The sequence below is a fragment of the Leptonychotes weddellii genome, chromosome 11, assembly GCF_054177405.1.
Source record: "Leptonychotes weddellii isolate Sample4059 chromosome 11, ASM5417740v2, whole genome shotgun sequence".
NCBI lineage: Eukaryota > Metazoa > Chordata > Mammalia > Carnivora > Phocidae > Leptonychotes > Leptonychotes weddellii.
This window is the reverse complement of record NC_138379.1, coordinates 79,856,625-79,875,202: the sequence shown is the minus strand read 5'-3', so window position 1 is coordinate 79,875,202 and position 18,578 is coordinate 79,856,625. Positions and strand designations below refer to the sequence as shown.

The 18,578-nt window shown below is 39.6% G+C and overlaps 1 protein-coding gene across 2 annotated transcripts in view; it reads left to right on the top strand.

The window, feature by feature from the left end:
* TBCEL (tubulin folding cofactor E like) overlaps positions 1-11,010 on the top strand; it is a 75,395-nt gene extending 64,385 nt beyond the window's left edge. For both annotated transcript variants that reach the window (XM_006734322.3, XM_081799276.1), the window contains exon 8: positions 6,945-11,010. In XM_006734322.3, the coding sequence (XP_006734385.1) occupies positions 6,945-7,263 (319 nt within the window). In that variant the 3' untranslated portion in view covers positions 7,264-11,010. The remainder of the gene's footprint in view (positions 1-6,944) is intronic.
* The last annotated feature ends 7,568 nt before the right edge of the window (positions 11,011-18,578 follow it).

The following is an 18,578-nucleotide window of genomic DNA, read 5'->3' as shown; positions in this document are numbered from 1 at the left end:
AACCCATAAAGAGAGATTGAAAAGGGGCATTTGAAATGTGGAAAGGAGAAGAGAATTTCTAGAACAGTATTCATTACTCTAGCAAACCACTGAAGTGATGAGAACCAAGACAGAACAATGGTCTGAGAGCCTTCCACCCTCTACTCACCAGCTACTAGACTTTGGGTTAACAAACTGGCCCCAATTACTACATCTGTAAAATATGTAATAGATGATCTCTAAGGTCCTTTCTGTGTCTAAGATGTGATGTTTATGTGTTCTAGTAAGTAGTATATTGGTGACCTTGAGAAAACTGTTTCAGTGGTATGTGAAAGCCCAGTTGTAAAATGTTAAGGAGATTTCTTTGATATGCCACGATATGACACCATATCAAAATGAGAGGAAGCATACCATAACAAGAGAGATTAAATAACAGCAATCAGATGTGTGGAAAATATTTTTAGTCCTTCATAATGCCTTGGGAAATGAAGTAAACTAAATGAATGTTTTTCTTCTAGTTATACTTAAGTGATTTGGTTCAACCAAAACAAATGAACCATCAGAGATTTTTCATGTTTTATTTGTCACATTTCTTAAAGAGAGAGATGTATGTATTAGGTATTTATTTTGGAGTAAGATGGTCTTTTTTAAAATAAAGACTCCAGTTGGTTCAATATGGGTCTGCATTTGAGGAACAATATATTAACAGAATTGTTAGCTTATGACTACTATATAGGCCACATTTGAGTATACCTCTAGGCAGTTGTAAGGGCTAGATACTTACTGTTCCACTGCGGTCTAGGCACCTGCATACAATGCAAATCCCATCATTTTTCTCTAGGATGTTCCTTGAGATTGTAGCTATACATACATTTATGGAAATGGAAACTGGAAGTCCAAATGTGGAAGCTTTCTGTTGCTTAAAAGCCCCTGGTCTAAGCTTACTTTAGTTCTCTAACTTCCTAAATATTATATAAAATATTTACTGTTTGTATTATTTAGTTTATAAGGCTATTCAGAACTGAGAATGAGTTAACCTTTTGTCTCCATCCATCTTTGAGTTTTAGGTTTTATTCTAAATTCACCCTCAGACTAAGATTTATGGTAAGAAATGCAGTCTAAGTATTGTGTCAAGTCTTCATTTATTCTAGAGTCATAGACCTGTGACTGAATTGTGATTGAGGAAATGCTCTCAGGTATCTCAAGAATCAAGAATGAAAATGGGCTATAGGAAGAAGGGGCGTACCTCTCCCAGCCTGACTCGTGCTACTGAAATCTGCTCACGTGTTTATCACATCAGGCTGGTGTGAGGAGCCCCTCGTGTGTGAGGGCTTGCCTTTGTGCCCTGGAAGCAGAGCTACTCTCACTCCACTAAGGTTGGCTCCATTCCCCATCCCTCTCTTTGTCAGTGCCACCTTCAACCCCACTTTACCAGCAGCCTGTTATCTAACTGCTCGTGATTCAAAGACCCTTAAAATTGGAAGGAGCTGTTCTTTCAGTGGGTGTTTTTCTTTAATAGGAAGAAAGAAAAAAGCACGATGCCAGTTTGCCTGTGGTAGTCTTCACAAGGTTGCACCTCGCGTTTGGTTTCCGTTAATCATTCTCAGTTGCTCCTGTGGTCATGTTGGTCTTTATGCTGTGTGTAGTAAATTTTATTTCTCTTGAGATTGGTCATTTTCTGTTAGAAGGTCATGGTGGAATGGTGTTTAATATTCTTAATCAGTACTTCTATTCTCAATCAGAAGTACTGATTGAGAATATTAATATAAATCAAGATTATTCGTTTTAAAGAATACTTAGTCACCAGAAACCATTTACCTCTCAAGACTGTAGCTTTGGGGCTGATGATAAAAGCTCAGATAATACCAAGTTTGCAGCTATAGTTCAGCTTGGATAGACTGTTGAATAATGAATAAAATACCTAACCTGGAAGACTAGGAAAAATTTGGTTCCTGAAATTTACTGAGCATTTTGTAGAATCATGATTTCTTATATTTACTGATTTGCCCTGCTTAAAGATAATACAAAATAAGAAAATGGGGATTAAACATATTATCTTCAAATCATACTTTCATGCTTTTTAGGGGCTCCTGGGTGGCTCAGCTGGTTAAACGTCCAACTCTTGACTTTAGCTCAGGTCATAATCTTGGGGTCGTGTGATCAAATCCCCTTTCGGGCCTATTTAAGATTCTCTCTCTCCCTGTTCCTCTGCCCCTCCCCACCCTCTAAAAAAAAAGTCATACTTTTTACTTATGTAACTTTTAAGGGAGCATATTTAGTGTGTATAGTGATACACAATTCTGATATTTTCCTTCATTTTTATAGAATAAAGAATGAATATTTGTTATAGCCCATATCAAAACTTTTATCCATATACAAAAGTCTATTGGCTTTACCGGCAAATTAATAAATAAACATTGATTTTAAGATTTAAACAAGTGGAAAGGCAGGTGCAGAAGTGGTAATGTTTATGGTACAAAATAAGGATGGAAAGTTATGAAGGAACCAAATAATGAAGGGCCTTTTATAGGTCACTTAGTTTTCTATTGCTGCTATAACAAATTACCCTAAACTTAGTGGTTTAAAACAATACGTACTTATTATGTCATGGTTTCTGTGGGTCAGAAGTATGGGCACAATGTGGCTTAACTGGGTTCTCTACTAAGGGTCCCACAAGGCCAAAATCAAGGGGTTAGCAGGGCTGTGTTCATTATTGAAGGCTCTGGTGAAGAATCACCTTGCAGGCTCATTCAGGATGGTGGGAGAATTCTGTACTTTCTCCTGCTTTCCATGTGGCCACCTTCATCTTCAAGCCAGCAATGATGTAGCAAGTTCTCTCATGCTTAGAATCTCTCTGACTTCCTCTTCTGCTGCTGCCTGGAGAAGCTTCTCTGCTTTTAACAGTTGGTATGATTAGATTAGTCCCATTCAATGAATCTCCCTATCTTAAGGTCAACAGTGCAATATAATATAATCTTGAGAATAGCACCGGGGATGAAGATTGTGGGGGCCAAAATTCTGCCTTCCACAATCATGATAAAGAGTTCAGGCTTTATTCTGATGGGCTTTGTGTGATTTTGAGTAGAGGAGTGATGTGGTCACATTTGTGTTTTATAACAGTCACTTTGGCTATAATGTAGACAAGGGTCAGTGTGGGGCCACCCTAAAGTTATGGGAAACCTTTGGAAGGAGTATCATTTGGGATTTGGTTATAGATAACAGAAGTCATGCTAGCTATGTTAAGAAGAAAGGAATTTAATACAGGGAGTAGGTGCTTAACAAAAAATTTTGGGAGGGCTGTGTCGCTAGGATTGCCTTAAAATGTTACCACAGAACCGGCCCACCAATGGCACTGCTGCCTCTGGTAGGCTCAGATAAGGAGACGTTCATGAAGCTGCTGTCCCTGGTGCTGGATCACACCAGCTTAGCTGTGATCTGGGGGCTCAGCAAACTGCTGCCAGGGGTCTTAACTCCAGGAACACAGTGTTTGAACTGCAGTTTGGTAATTGGGGAGCCTATACCCAAACCGTGCCCACACCATCTGCTAGATCCATTATATCTGTCCCCAGGGCTGCTGAATGTAACTGATAGAAGCCAAATCTCACCTGCAAATGAGTGTGGAAAATACCGTTTTTACCTTCCCAGTCTTGGCAGTATGGGAGGAAGGCATCCCAGAGGAGGCTAGAACAGATCCCGAGGAAGCTCATCCACAGAATGTTCTAGCACTCCAGGTTATTAATGACAGTGGCTTGAATTTACAAGATTACAAGTGGGCAAGAGAGGTGCACATAGATTCAGGAAATATTTGGGAATCAAATTGTTAGCACATGGCAATTGATTGGATCAGAGAGGCAGAGAAGAGAGATAGGAAGGAATCAGGATGACTGTCCAGCTACAGGCTAGGATGAGTCAGTCATTCCTGGTGCCATTTACTGACATAAGAAAGACCGGAAGAGATGGTTGGGGAGTGACAATGAATTATTTCTGGATGTGTCAATTTGAGAAAACTATGGGACCTTGGTGTCCTAATTTATAGGTCATTTAATTTGTAGATGGACTTGGCCAGTTGTAGCAAGTAGGCCAGTTTCTGCCTGTGGACCATAATTTTGTGTACAAATCTGTTATTAATTCAGTTGGCCATAGTGCCAAATATAAATAAGTCTAGAATTATATAATGATTATGGTAAGTTTTAGTTTTATATTTAAATAGATTTAGGGCTTATCACTAGTTTTAATCTCATTGTTGAGCAGAGTTTTTCTTTTTCAGAAGGAAGCATGGGTACCCTATTCCCTAAGTTCTTCTTGTTTCAGAATAGTTGGCTTTTAAATTTCTTTCTGAACAAAACTTGGCGAGGTATACTATTCCTGGGTCCCACTTTCTAATTCATTTATTTGGTCGGCAGTGGCATTGTTGTGTTCCTCAACTTGTTTCATCTGCGATCTGTCTTTTCATCTCCTTCTGTTTATCATTTGTCTTTGAGCTCTTGTTTTATTAAAGTCATGCACTTAATAAGTTCTGGACCGCCCGCCTTCAATTATTTTTTCTTTCAGTTTGAGTTCTGCCTCTGCATTTTACTTACTGTGTGTTTCTTTCTTTTATTCCTTTTGCTGCGGTTATGTGTTTAGTTGCCATTTTGTCTCCTGCTTATGCTTAAAAGTGGGCACCTCTCTCCAGACCATCTCTTTACTGAAACATAGTATAAGTAAACTCTCCTTGACCCCTTCACCATTGTTTCTTTTGTCCCTCTGAGGCAGAGTTTGAGAGCTGGGGTATTACAATTCGACTTTTCTGTAGTCTGAAGGGAAAACATCTCTGGAGTTGGGTTCACCTTCTATTTGACCCCTGCTGTCTTTTCTAAGATTTTGTGAAATTATCATAGCCTAGTTTCACTTGTTTGAAGGCATATAGTAGGAGATAGGGGTAGGGAAAGGTACCCTTAGAGTTTGAATCATTTCACTCTTTCAGTTTGGGAAATTTCAAGTCCTGGTGGTTTTGCTTTTTGGGCTTGTTTTGTTTTGTTCACCTTTGCTAAGATCCTGACATACTGGTATTGGGACATAGAGGCTTCTAGTCCCCTAGTTTCCTCAGGCTTTCTCCTGGCTTACTCCTTAGCCCTTCAGCCCAATTTTCTCTAAATTAGGAAGTGTTAACACACTCAGGAATTTGCTCTTTATCTTCTTCCTCTATAGTGGATTCTGGGGGTTAGGATCTTTGCTTAGCAGAACCACATAGTACACAGCTTCTGGTTCCTTTTAAATAAAGCCTATCATAATAAGGTTATTCCCTCTCTTCTTTTGTTAATTGTTGCTGGTAACATTTTTACCCTTTAAAAAATACTGTTTTTGACACAAGTTCTGGGAGAAGAAGATTCTGTAATCTGTTTTATCATAGCACCATCTTTTCAAAGAAGTTCTAAGTAGATTTCAATCATTTATCTTCTAAAGGGGTATGTGTATTTTAATAATGTAAATTCCAGAATAGGAGTGTAATGTTTATTTTTTATTTGTATACAGACTTAGAATTTACAAAATACTTATTCATCTATTATGTTATATAATTCTCTTGACTGTTTTATAAGGTAGGAAGGGCAGACTTTTTAATCCCAGTTTTACTAATGAGGAAACTGAGATACGAAGAGATTGATTTGATGAGTCACAAAGCTAATTTTAAGATGGAGTCAAGACTCTGAAGTCAGATCTTCTGACTCCAAAGCCAGGACCATTTTACCATATCCTGTTACTCCCTTTAATGAAAACAATTACCTCCGTCCTTACCCACACATGTCTTACTCCATCTTTAATATTCCTACCAAACTTTTAACACTGATTTAACTGAGTTAAAGCCAAAAGTAGGGTGGGGGAATAATCTTACATGACCATTGTATTCTGATCCTGAATTAACCTCAGGATTTCTTGGTTATAATAAAGCTGATATCAGGTCTTCTCATCATTTTTTCCTTCTCTGATTTGTAGAAAATTGCTCAGCTTTCTTGGTAAAATCAGACCTAGATCTTCCAAGGCTGGCAGTGGAGACAGGATTTTCCACATGGGAAATTTGACCTTATGGGCCCTCGTTTCACCTCTATAACTCACTTTCCTCTTAGTATCTTCTGCTCTTTATTCCTGCCTTGATCAAGGAACTTGTATTCCTTGTTTGCCGTTTACCACTTTTTCACAAGATTGTATTCTTTTTTTTTAAGATTTATTTATTTATTTGGGGGGGGCGGGGAGGCAGAGGGAGAAGGGGAAAAGGAATCTCAAGCAGCCTTCCCCACCTAGCATGGAGCCTGACAGGGGGCTCGATCTAATGGCCCTGAGATCATGACCTGAGCAGAAATCAAGAGTCGGACACTCAACAGACTGAGCCACTGAGGCACCCACAAGACTGTATTCTTGACTCTTCTACAGAGACCTTATATTATAGCCAGTGAGACTACACTGGAACATTCAAATAAAGCATCACTGAAAAAGCTGGATTAACAGCTCACATACAACTAGATTTTTTGTTGTTGTTTGTAAGTTGTCTTCTCTGATGGTCAGAAACTGGCCATCTTCCCTCCATCTTCCCATCTGTCACCAAGGAACATGTGCTTAGATATATGCCCTTGATGATGACACCCAAGAAAGCAAGTTCTACAGAGTGATTAGACTTCTCTCTCTAATCCTGTGGTGTCTACTTTTCTAGGTTCTCCTTTCCTCCCTAAGTCTATTCTTCTGTAATGATTAACAGCAGGCATGGTGACCATCTTTAGGACAAACTCTTCTCCTATCCACAAGAATGTGGTTTTATTGTGGCCTCAAAAGGGCAACTGTATAAGATCACAGATACACAAATAGTTCATCAGGCAAATAGATGGAGATGATATTAGGATAGGGCTGTAGCAGTGTCATTTACTGAAGTTCTGAAGAAGTTCGTAGTTCATGTGCTAGTGGCTTAAGCTGACACTGTTTTTTTATCCTTCTAGGTATCATGAACTGATTACAAAATATGGGAAGTTGGAGCCTTTGGCAGAAGTGGACCTAAGACCCCAGAGCAGTGCGAAAGTAGAAGTCCACTTTAACGATCAGGTGGAAGAAATGAGCATTCGTCTGGACCAAACAGTTGCAGAACTAAAGAAACAATTAAAAACTCTAGTGCAGTTACCCACAAGCAACATGCTTCTCTACTATTTTGACCATGAAGCACCCTTTGGCCCAGAGGAAATGAAGTACAGCTCTCGGGCACTGCATTCTTTTGGCATTAGGGATGGAGATAAAATTTATGTGGAATCCAAAACAAAATAACCTCGACCAGCCTTGTAAAAAACACATACATAAGGACTTCTTGCAGGGCATTTGTTTCCAATGTGGTTTCCTTTAGGAGGGAGAAAGTTGTTTTTGTTTTGTTTTGTTTAGGTTTCAGGGGGTTTTGTATATTTTTTTTCCCTCTAGGATGGGTAGGGGGCTGTTTTTGGTATTTTCTACCACAGATTTCTTCAGCTCAGCCAGCAGAATTGGCCACGTCTCCAGTCCATGTGCCCTCCCTCATGAAAGATGACCAAGAAATCACCGACTTCTTACTGTGTTCACTGGGCTGTGTCTACCGCTTGGTTGTCACCACCATTTAGGTATATTTGTGAAGATAGCGTGAGCAGTGTGTCCCCCCTCAGAAGGGCAACTTGTGGGATTTAAATCGGGAGCAGGGATCTTGAAAGGAAGGGCCAGCACTTCTCTCCCCCAGTTCTTGCGTTGTCCCTCCCTCTCTCCCTCCTTTCCTGTTGCGGATCAGTTTTTCATTTTGACTCATGTCAGCATGTGTTCCCCTGATGGTTTTATCCTGCCCATAAGTCACTTCTCATTTCTCAGTGTGGGCAGTTTTTTCTTCATTTCTCCCTTTTGAAGTAATTGTAGTGCTTTAAGCATTTTCAACCTGATTCTGAACTCAGGTATTCCGTAAGAACCTGGAACTCTGTTAGGATCTTGAAGAGGAGCCGACAGAGAGTTAAAACCCCGGGAAGACTCGCTGCTGCCCTGGCAGCACAGGCTGGGCAGCCTAGCCCCTCTGTACGTGCCCAGGCCCGTGTCTGCGTCCTGCACACCTGATGCCCACCCCCACTTCCGTGATCCAAAACGTGTCACGTGCCCCAGTTCTTTTATCCTTGCTTGTCCGATGTATTTCCTCATCTCTAGCGGTCTTTCTCATTACTCTAAACCATTGGGACTAGAGGCCTGACTTTCTGAGGGACCCAGGAGAGTAAAGGATACACGTGCCTGGAGAGTGGGGAGTTAGCGAGCTGACTGTTCTTGGTGCGTGTGAGGGAGTAGAGTGGGAGAGAAGTCCAGCCATCCAGGAGAAAGCGTGTTGTGACCTTCCTGCCCGTGTCCTCATTTGAAGCCCCGGCTCTTGCACTTTGCATTACAAGTGGGAAAGCTTAATCAAAGGGAGTTCTGATTCCCGGTTCTTCCCTGGGATTCTGTGATGTCATAATTGGACAGTTCTTTTTGTTTTACGTTTCAGCTTAGCTGCCCCTCCCGAAGAACAACTCTGCCTAATCTATGAGTAAAGTCTAAGTGTCAAAACTTCAGAATTGCCTCCAAGTCATATTTTTTGCAGAAGCATATTTAAAGCACTTTTCTTTAAAAGCCAGTTCCTCACCTGCCCTGAAATCTTTGCATTTATTCTTGTAGTCCTTCGTTAATCAGGTTAACCCCTTCCTGTGACAGGCGTCTTTCTTGGTCCGCCATGTTTACAGATGGGAGACTCGGGGAAGACTTGGCATCGCTAAGGGCAGGCGATGTGCACATGAAGTATTTTTTCCAAGAATGTAATCATTATCTGATTGCATTTGACCTTTTGACCTTTGTTATAGGATTCCACCGCTCCTACAAAATTCTTTAATTTCGTAACGAAATTTTTAGATAACTCTTGTAAATTCTTCACTTCTGCAGAGTTGTGATTATTATTGCTATTTTTAAATTTTTCCTATGCCATAACAGCAGATGTTTATTCTCTTAATGCACTTCAGGTTCAGTATCTGTAAAGCCTTTGACCCAGGCTTACTGAGTCAAGTCTACATTCACTGTAACATTAAAGGTGGAAACCAAAGGGTTTGAGAAAGATGAATGAAGCCTGATCTCCTTCTACTGCAGACTTGATCTTTCAAAATCCTAAGAATGAGCAACGGAGATCCAGGCTGGGTAGAGACAAGAATAATTATTTTGCAATCACATTTTCTGGACAGATTTTTGGAAGTTGGAAAAAAGTGTGGAAACAGTGTCATGAAGATAAAAACTGTGGGTGCTTTGTGTATGTGCGCTTGAGTGCAGACGAGTTTGAGAGAGAAACTGTGTAATTGAGCCTGTCCCTTTTGTCAGCCTGGGAAACAGATGCACTCTTATTTTTTGAGGTAGTATGACCCCTGATTGTCCCGCAGCAGAAGGCAGAGCAAACACTTGGGTTGTGCTTTAATCATAAGTGGAATGGTCACAATTAATAAGATATTTTATATATGACGAAGTTTTATGAGATGCTTTTTTACTATTAGAGACCTGTTCCTTCTGTTATGACAGAACACAGTGTCCATCAACTGCAGGATAATTCCTCTCTTATACAGTTGCATGTCAGGGGAACATCTCATCAAATTCAGTGGATGTGGGTATTTTTAGGGCATTGTAATTGATGGTTTTAATAATTGCTGAACAATTTTTGATTGAGACAAAGTCTAATGCAATTACCGGTCTTTTAGAGCTACAGAACAGAAGTAAAAGAGAAAAGCTATTTGAGCATGTGTACTTGTAGATTTATTTGGGCGGCTAAGTAAAGATGCTGCTTTTGAAATAAAATTGGTGCTGTGTAGACACTTGTAACCCAAATTATTTTTGTAACAGGCCAAAAAGAAGGAGACATGAGACCATGGACCTTTGAGTCTAAAAGTTATGCATAATGGATGGCCGCAACTTCTCTGTGTTTTAATATTGACTTCATCCACATACAGCGAGAGCCTATTATTGGCATTTATAAGGCAAGATGCTGCATAGCCAGTATTACAGATATGTTGCTGCAGGCACAGTGTATAGAACATATCTTTTCTAAAATAAAAATTCTTTTCAGTGGAGAAAAAGGAAAGGAGTAATAGAAGAAAGCCAGATCAAAACCAAGGGATCCTCTGTGCCCACATGTAGCTGTCGAAGCCACAACAGAAATCAGCTTTTGAAATGGAATTGTTGAAATATCTCAGATTGCTTTAAAGGAGGGGAAAAAAAGTTTAGAGTCCTGTGTCTTTTATGATTATGATGATTATTATTATTAAAAGTTTCTATTGTTTCTGCAACCTATTGCCACCATGTCCATAAACACATAAGAAAGCAGCAGATATCCTACAACACCTTGTTTCTTGAAGACCTTTAGGTGAAAAGAAGCCCAAAACATGAGCTATGTGTAACAGAGCCACATGTTACAATGCTATGTCCTAAAACTTCGTTCACTTAAAGAAATGCAAGTTCAGACCTCACCAGATGTTTCAGCTCTGTTGCTAAGTCAGCAGTGTCCAGACCAGAGAACACTGATTGCACAAGGAACTGACCCCCATTCGAGGCACGCTGCTGATGGCTCTTCCTAATGCATGTGTGAGCATGACTTGCTCCATGGCAAGTGCTGGGCTCTAGGGCACATAAAACAGGAATACAAAATAATAGATTGTTCTAAGCAATGTCATTTCTGTTTATGAATTTGATTTTTCCCTTCATTTCATGTTAGATTGAAAACGCAAAACAAACTGCTTTCCAGTACCCCCAGAAGCTGTGTTACCAGATGTGTTGCAAACACTCTATTTTTCATAGGTGCTTCCTTTACTATAATATGTCCATTGTAGTGATGGAGAGGGACTGGGTTCTCTCAGGCTCTTTACTTGCCAGTTGTCTCCTGCAGCTAATGGAAATATATATTTTATTTTAGAGTATAATTTAAACATGAAGGTCTATTCTTTGCACTTTTTATTAATACATATATATATATAGAGATAATCTTTAAAAAAAATTAAAAATCCAAGTCCACTTTCTCTTTGTGTTCTGATTTTTTCTGGAGTTCTGGGGTCAAGATACGTGCTTATTTTTATATAGCTAAAGGCTGACATCACTGCTGTGGTTGAGTCCTCTGGGAAATTGGCTAAAGCTGGGAAGACTTGGACCATTTTGACAAATTTCATTGGAATTTTGCCAGTTAGAAATGAAAACTGCAAAACAAAGATTTATAGGAAGCGTGTCATTGCTTTTGTGTTAGCAAATTCTTATACTTGTAACATGTAGTTGATAATTCCTTTTTATCCTTTTAAGGATAAAGACCTCCCTTTGAGATACTTGGCATCCTCTTTTTTGAGTGAGGATGAAAACCTCAATTTAATGCACTAAAAATTTACATTTCTTTCAAGCAACACTTTTGTGCCTTCAGAAAATGATTTTCTGTAAGAATTAGAGTTTTGGACACTTAAACCCTACCCACTTGTCAATAATTTCTTGGTAAGCTGTAATGAGTTAACCTTATATCAAGAATGAAGGTCCAAGAACTATACTTTATTTCTGTATTTAGAAGACAGCGTCCATTAACTTCTCTCTCAGTGCTCCAGAAGGGTGTGAGTATCATGATCTGTTTAAATTTAAATATTTCTGCCTCTTACTCAAATTTCAAAGAGTATACTTTTAACTTCTATACTAAATGCTATTTAGTTAATATTTATTGTGAGCCTCTCCGAGTATACTTACAAAGTAGACATATGTCAAGACACCCAGTACCCACTGGACTGAAAGATATTGTGACTCCCACCAGTTTCTAGAATGCATGTAAATCAAGAAAGTTAACCTTCAAGAAATGAAGTCACTTTCTCTTTCCAACTCTCCTCTGGAAAGGAAGTTAGTTATCTGTGGTGTCCAACTTAGTTTAGAGCTCAAATTCAGCCAGATAACTTTTATAACCTGTATAGGTCATTTCATATACTTTTAACTTTTTTTTAAGATTTTATTTATTCATCAGAGAGAGGTGGAGCCAGAAGGAGAAGCAGGGCCCCTGCCGAACAGGGAGATAGGACTCAGAGCTCCATCCCAGGACCCTGGGATCATGACCTGAGCTGAAGGCAGATGCTTAACCAACTGATACCTAGGCACCCCCATCTACTTTTAACTTTTTAATGTCACCAGGATTTAGGAACTGAGTTAATCCGTGAAAGGAATAGTATACCGTACTGTAACTCCTTAAAATATGATGAATTTTTTATTCCTCTCCTTCAAAAATTTGAAACTAACACTGGAAATCTTTAGCTTTTTTGTTTGTTCTAACAAACATCTATTAAAATGGTCAAATACATATATTTGCCTATATATATATGAATATATACAGAAGAGGTTCTTGTGCTAGCCTCCCACCTTACTCTGAACTAAAGAGAACAACACAACTGGGGGTTTTTACTAATACAGTTTAGCATTATTCTGCTGAGTCAGTGGCCTTTTTACAACTATATTTCAAAACACTGAAACAGTGACCTAAATAATAACTGATCCTAACAGAGCAAACTAAAGAAAGGAAATCAGTTCTTAAAATAAGAATTACTAATAACTGTTTAATGTTTTGTCTTATGCTTTTCTTCAGTGTGGCTTAGGCACCTGAATAATTTGCTTGCACTCTATTTGCAGGCACACATATTAAGAGGGGAGTAACAAACTCATAACCCAGGAGGAAGGAGAACCATAAGTGGGTAGAGTTGCTGGTTGTATGAATCCTTGCCAGGGGTCCAAGCTTACCATGTGTGTTTCTCACGTTTCTTCTAAGCACTAATAATGAGCATTTATTATCAACCAGGACCCATTCTAGATGCTCCACCCGTAGTAAACCCATTTGGTCTTCATGACATCCCTATGAGGTTAGCACGGTTGCTATCCCCATCTTACTAGTGAAGAGATTGAGACACAGATGGGTTAAGTAACTTGCCAAAAGTCACACAGTTGGGTAGCAGAGCCAGGATTCAAACCCAAGGAATTTGGCTGGGGAATCCAGGCATTTGACATCTATTATGTAGTACTTGCTGCTAAAGTTCTCCATAACCCTACACACACACACACACACACACACACACACACATACACACAACACACACACACACACACCTTTATTGTCAGTCTTTAAGTCTCATTAAAACGAGATGCTCCTCAGTATCCATTTGCTAAATTGATCTGCTCTATAACAAAGTCACTGATGTGGCTGATGGCTCTAAATCCAAATTGGAATTTGTCCTCAGGCCACGTGCAGAATTGTGAGATGACCATTGGTATGTACCTACTGTCCTCCCTGCCCCTCTAACATGCCACTTGGACACTTGCGATGGGTGCTGTTGACAAGAATAAATGAGACAATAATATGATGCAAGAAAACTGAGAATTTGGTTTTTAACCTGAGGACATTCTAGAGCCTTAAAACTTTGTTTCAGTAAACAGTCAGAGGTGAGAGAGGTCACTCAGTTCAGACTCAGACTTCTGTCAGAGGCAAGAGTGTTTAAGTAGACTTAAAATGGGTGTTTATAGAGGGAAAAAAGTTTTATAATTGACTGCAACCTGTTGCAAATGTTTTGTTACAGGAAAGGATAAGACTGTCACTGCTATTGTTCCTCCTTAAAATGTGAGTGAGCGCCTTGTGAAGAATATAAATGTTGCTTACAAAATAGAGGAGACAGGCTATCTATTATGGTCTGCAAGATCTAGATCTGCCAAAAAAATTACAATGCAATTTCAGTTTGTCAAGTCTTACACAGACTCTTCATCCTTGAATGCTTCGTAGTCACTGTAAGTAATACAATTAAGGTGCTAAACAAATGAGAATAAGAGGAGGCAGACATCAAAAAAATACAGACAAAAGAGAAAAAAAATGTTTTCTGAAATATCTGATATATTTGAGGGCAGATGTAAGATTTACTCCACTATTAAAGAGTAGAAACGGGACATTATGAATTGCTTTGGCTGTGTTAAAATTTTGTTTGGTTTGATTTTCAATTTGTTTGCAAAAAGAAGTCTCTTCAAAAACCATTTGAATTTATTTTCTAAATAAAAAATATTCACATGCTTCAAAAAATCAAACAACGTAAAGATGGTATACATTGGAAAATCCCACTCTAACTCCCTGTCCTTTACCTTTTATTGGTTTCTTATGTGTCTTTCCAGAGTTCACACAAATAATACCAAATAATATATATTGTTCCCCTTTTATACAGCAAAGTTAGCATATTATACACTAACATGCACCTTGCTTTTTTCACTTGAAATATATCTTGGAGATCTCTCCATAGCAGTATACAGGGAATCACACTATCCTTTGTTTGCAATATAATATATAATATTCCATTCATAGACATAATTTATAATTTGTTTGACTCAAACCTCATTGATAGACATTTGAGTTTTTCTTCTCCCTCCCTCTTTCTCTCTCTCTCCCTCCACCCCAATCTCCCTCTCTTTTATTTACTATGTTCAATTTGCTGCAGTAAACAGCATATGTTCATATTTGAAATGAATCTATAGAATACATTTTTAGAAGTGGGATCATTGGATCAAAAGGTCAATGTGTTTATAATTTTGGTAGATATTGCCAAATTGTTCTCCATGAGAGATACATAAAAAGAATTTTTTTTCCTGGCTTTATTATTTGTCACATCCCTGCAAAGTCAAAGACTTTACTGATCTTGTTCTTGATATATGAATCCTGGTTTGTGCAACTAAGATAGGGTTCTACCCAATTAGGCATGCAAAGCTTGGCACCTGAATTCAACACATAGATTTGCATGAGCCATGCACATCGTCTATCTTATGAGCCATCTTTCCTCTGGAATCTAATTTTTAATCATTGGTGAGATTTCCCCTCTGCAGGAGAAGGTATATGTATTATTTATCCATAACAATGTATGAGAATTTGTTTCAGCTGAGTGCTCTTGAAAAGTGATGGATTAATAGCCCTGATACCCTCTGCTTATTGTCTACAGGAAGCTTTGATCAGAGCTGCTTCTTCCAGATCAGTGAAATTCTTTTAGAGGAACTACTTGGTACTACGTGGTGAATAGGGAATATAGTGTGTCTGCACCCCCCACCCTTTCCAGCTTTATTGCTAATGTGCTGGCAAGGATGTTAGAATAATGCCAATTGTGAGCTTTTTTGATTATATGGGTCTCCTTAGAATTAACTCTTCCAAACTTCTTGGCTAGATACAGATACTAAAGTTGCTTTCAGAAAATATCTTTGAATGCTTATTTGGATTTCAGAGATGACCACCTTTTATTAGATCTTAGATCTAGAAAATCTTGCTGATTAGTTAATAAACATTAATGTCATTCAATGTGGTTTTCAAAGAGCCAATGCCATTTTTTGTGTAATTAAGCCATATTTCTTAGCTTAGTCCAAGTTCAGGGTCTAGAATGAATAAGGCCAGCCCAAAAAAGAAATAATCCTTAAAGGCAAATAATATTAATTCTTTAAAAAACATATTCCAGACCATTTGTGCTACAATTTGAACTCCTGATGTTTTCAGCTTGCAGTGAAGTGATTATTACCATGATACTAATCTATATGAAAAAATTTAGAAATAATTTTTACATCAGGATTTTTTTTTTTACTTTGCTTTTAAGAAACAAAACTACTGAATGGCTTGTATCAAAAAGACAAGAAATAACAAGCGTTAGTGAACATGTGGAGAAAAGGGAACCCTCATGCACTGTTGGTGGGAATGCAAACTGGTACAGCCAGTCTGGAAAACAGTATGGAGCTTCCTCAGAAAACTAAAAATAGAAGTACCATAGGATTCAGTAACTCCACTTCTGAGTATTTACCCGAAGAAAACAAAAACACTAATTCAAAAAGATATATGTTTATTGCAGCATTATTTACAATAGCCAAGATATGGGAGCAACTTAAATGCCCATTGATAGATGAATGAATAAAGAAGGTGTGGTGTGTATACATAGTGGAATATTACTCAACCATAAAAAAGGGAAAGCTTGCCATTCATGACAGCATAGATAGACTTAGAGGGTATTATGCTAAGTGAAATAAGACAGAGAAAGACAAATACCATATGATTTCACTTATATGTGGAATCTAAAAAGACAAACGAGCAACAAAACCAGAGAGAGAGAAACAGATTCATAAATACAGAGAACAGGGGCACCTGGGTGCTCAGGTCATGATCCCAGGGTCCTGGGATGGATCCCTGCATTGGGCTTCCTGCTCAGCAGGGAGTCTGCTTATCCCTCTCCCTCTGTCTCTCCCCCTGCTCTTGCTCTCTCTCTCTCTATGTCCCAAATAAATAAATGATATCTTTAAAATTAAGTAAATAAATACAGAGAACAAACTGGTAGTTGCCAAAGGAGAGGGGGTGGATGAAAGGGGTGAAGGTGATTAGGAGGTACACACATTCAATTATAAAATAAATAAGTCACAGAGATTGAAAGTACAGCATAGGGAATATAGTCAAGAATATTGTAATACTCTTATTGTGGTGAGCATTTTGTAATGTATATAATAGTTGAATCACCATGTTGTACACCTGAAACTAATTTAATATAATATGTCAACTATACTTTGATTAAATTTTAATTTTTTTAATTCAGAAAAAATTAAAACCCAACAGACTACATGAACATCCCATTTTATGAACATTAATCTAGATGTCTAAGAATGAGGATTCCAAGGCAGTAAGAGAAGTAAACATACAGATGTGTGATGCCCTTCAGAATCATTTCATTCTGAATGTCTTTACTGTTTAGGAGAAGTCTTCAGGAGCATAACTGCTTCCACATGACCTCATCCATTTCAAGGATCCTGCTATGGATAACAACCATTTTTCAGGGAGAATGTAAGTATAGCCTTAGATGTAGCCACCTTATTGAACTAGATCTAGGAGGTCGAATGTCATCGAATCAGTGATTAAGGGGTAGAAACAACTACACTACAGAAATATCTGGAACCTCCATGACAGATCATACAACAAAGCAAAATATTCTGTTGTAGAGGGCTTGCAAATTTATTCAAGACACCAGCATCCCAGATTCAGTTCTCTGGGAAGCAGACATTAAGGTAGAGTTAGAAGTGCAAAGGGCTTATTGGGGAATAACCCCTAGGAAAGTGAAGGGGTACAAGGAGAGGCCACAGACCATGCTGTAGACCTGACAGTCTGCCAGCCCAGTAAGATGCTCTGGAGCAAGGAGGAGTCCTGCCTGGGGCCCACGACCAACGCTTTTCTCAGTCATCAATTGGGGAAACACAATGAGAACATAACTTCAGCTTGAACACTGATGTAAATCCTGAAGGAGCCAATGGCTGGAAGCTGTCAGCTAACCATACTCCTTGTGGCAGGAAAGCATTTCCTTTCTTGATGGGGGATCTGAGCCGTGCACCTTTGTATCTACCACAGACCACTCCATGCAATGTATAGATCCAGTTCTCCATGATGAGGACCAGCTCCTCTCATGCTCTGGGGGCTCTCTCTTCCTGAGTGGAACCTTAGAAGAGGGAGGTTAGGGGAATGAACCATAGCCCCTGTCACTGCAATTGATTTCAGGGGCACAACTGGTACCTATTGTCTCCCTCTTCGACTGTCCATCTTATCACCTTAGCTGTCACCTCTGCTGGTCTGTGTTTACCTAGTGGTTTCTCCCAAACCCTAATTCCTACATAGCCTGAGCCCCTGGGAACCATATGCTGCTCAGACTTGGGCAAGGGAGTACTGAGAGCCACCAAAATGGGTCACCTGAGGCCCACACACATTATCCCTTGAATCCGTCATGTGACATCAGCCCCCCCCCCCATCAAGGTCAGTGACACCTAACAGGATGGTAGCCCATCTTCTTCCCAGCTAGTCTCTGAACACAGAGCCCAAGTGCCCACACAGCATCGCAGCCATAGTGTATAGCTCCATGGGACTCTCGCTGGGTCCCCTGGTGAGAGTGTGCCCTCTCAGGGATGAGGATGTCAAACTGCACAACCCAGAGACAAGGGGTGGGAAGCACAAAGTCCCTCAGTTATCCCTGGGAGTAGTGGCAAGCAAGGCCACCTCTGCTTCCACACGTCGGTTCCCAGATCCATGTATTCTTCCTACGGGGGACACTGACTGCATCACACAAAGGTCTCGATACATCCTCAGTATCCTGGAGGGTGGCATCTCCAGGAGGATGCAATTCTATGCCTATAGGTTAGGCATTCTGCAAGCCTCTTATTAATGGTAATGGCTGAGGTCCTGTGGGCAGGAAAGGTGAACCTAGAACACAGAGTAGAGGTCTACTCCTGGGAGAAGGAGCTACCGACCCCTCCAATGTAGTCATTTTGCCTCCAAGCGGCCAGCTGGTCTCTCCAAGGAACAGAGACATGCGGAGAGCTTAGCTTTAGTCTCTGTGATTGGCGGGTTGTACACTCAGAGGCAATGGAAGCTAGTTTAGCCTCGCTAAATGGGAGTTCCTGCTCCTGGGCCTCTTCATAACCTCCATCCCTGTTGTGTGGCCACTTCATATATGTCGCCCATTGTACCAACACTGACAGAGGCTGCCTCACAGCAATTGGCGAAGTCATTTTGTCTACTTGGTTGTTTAGTCCCTCTTCTG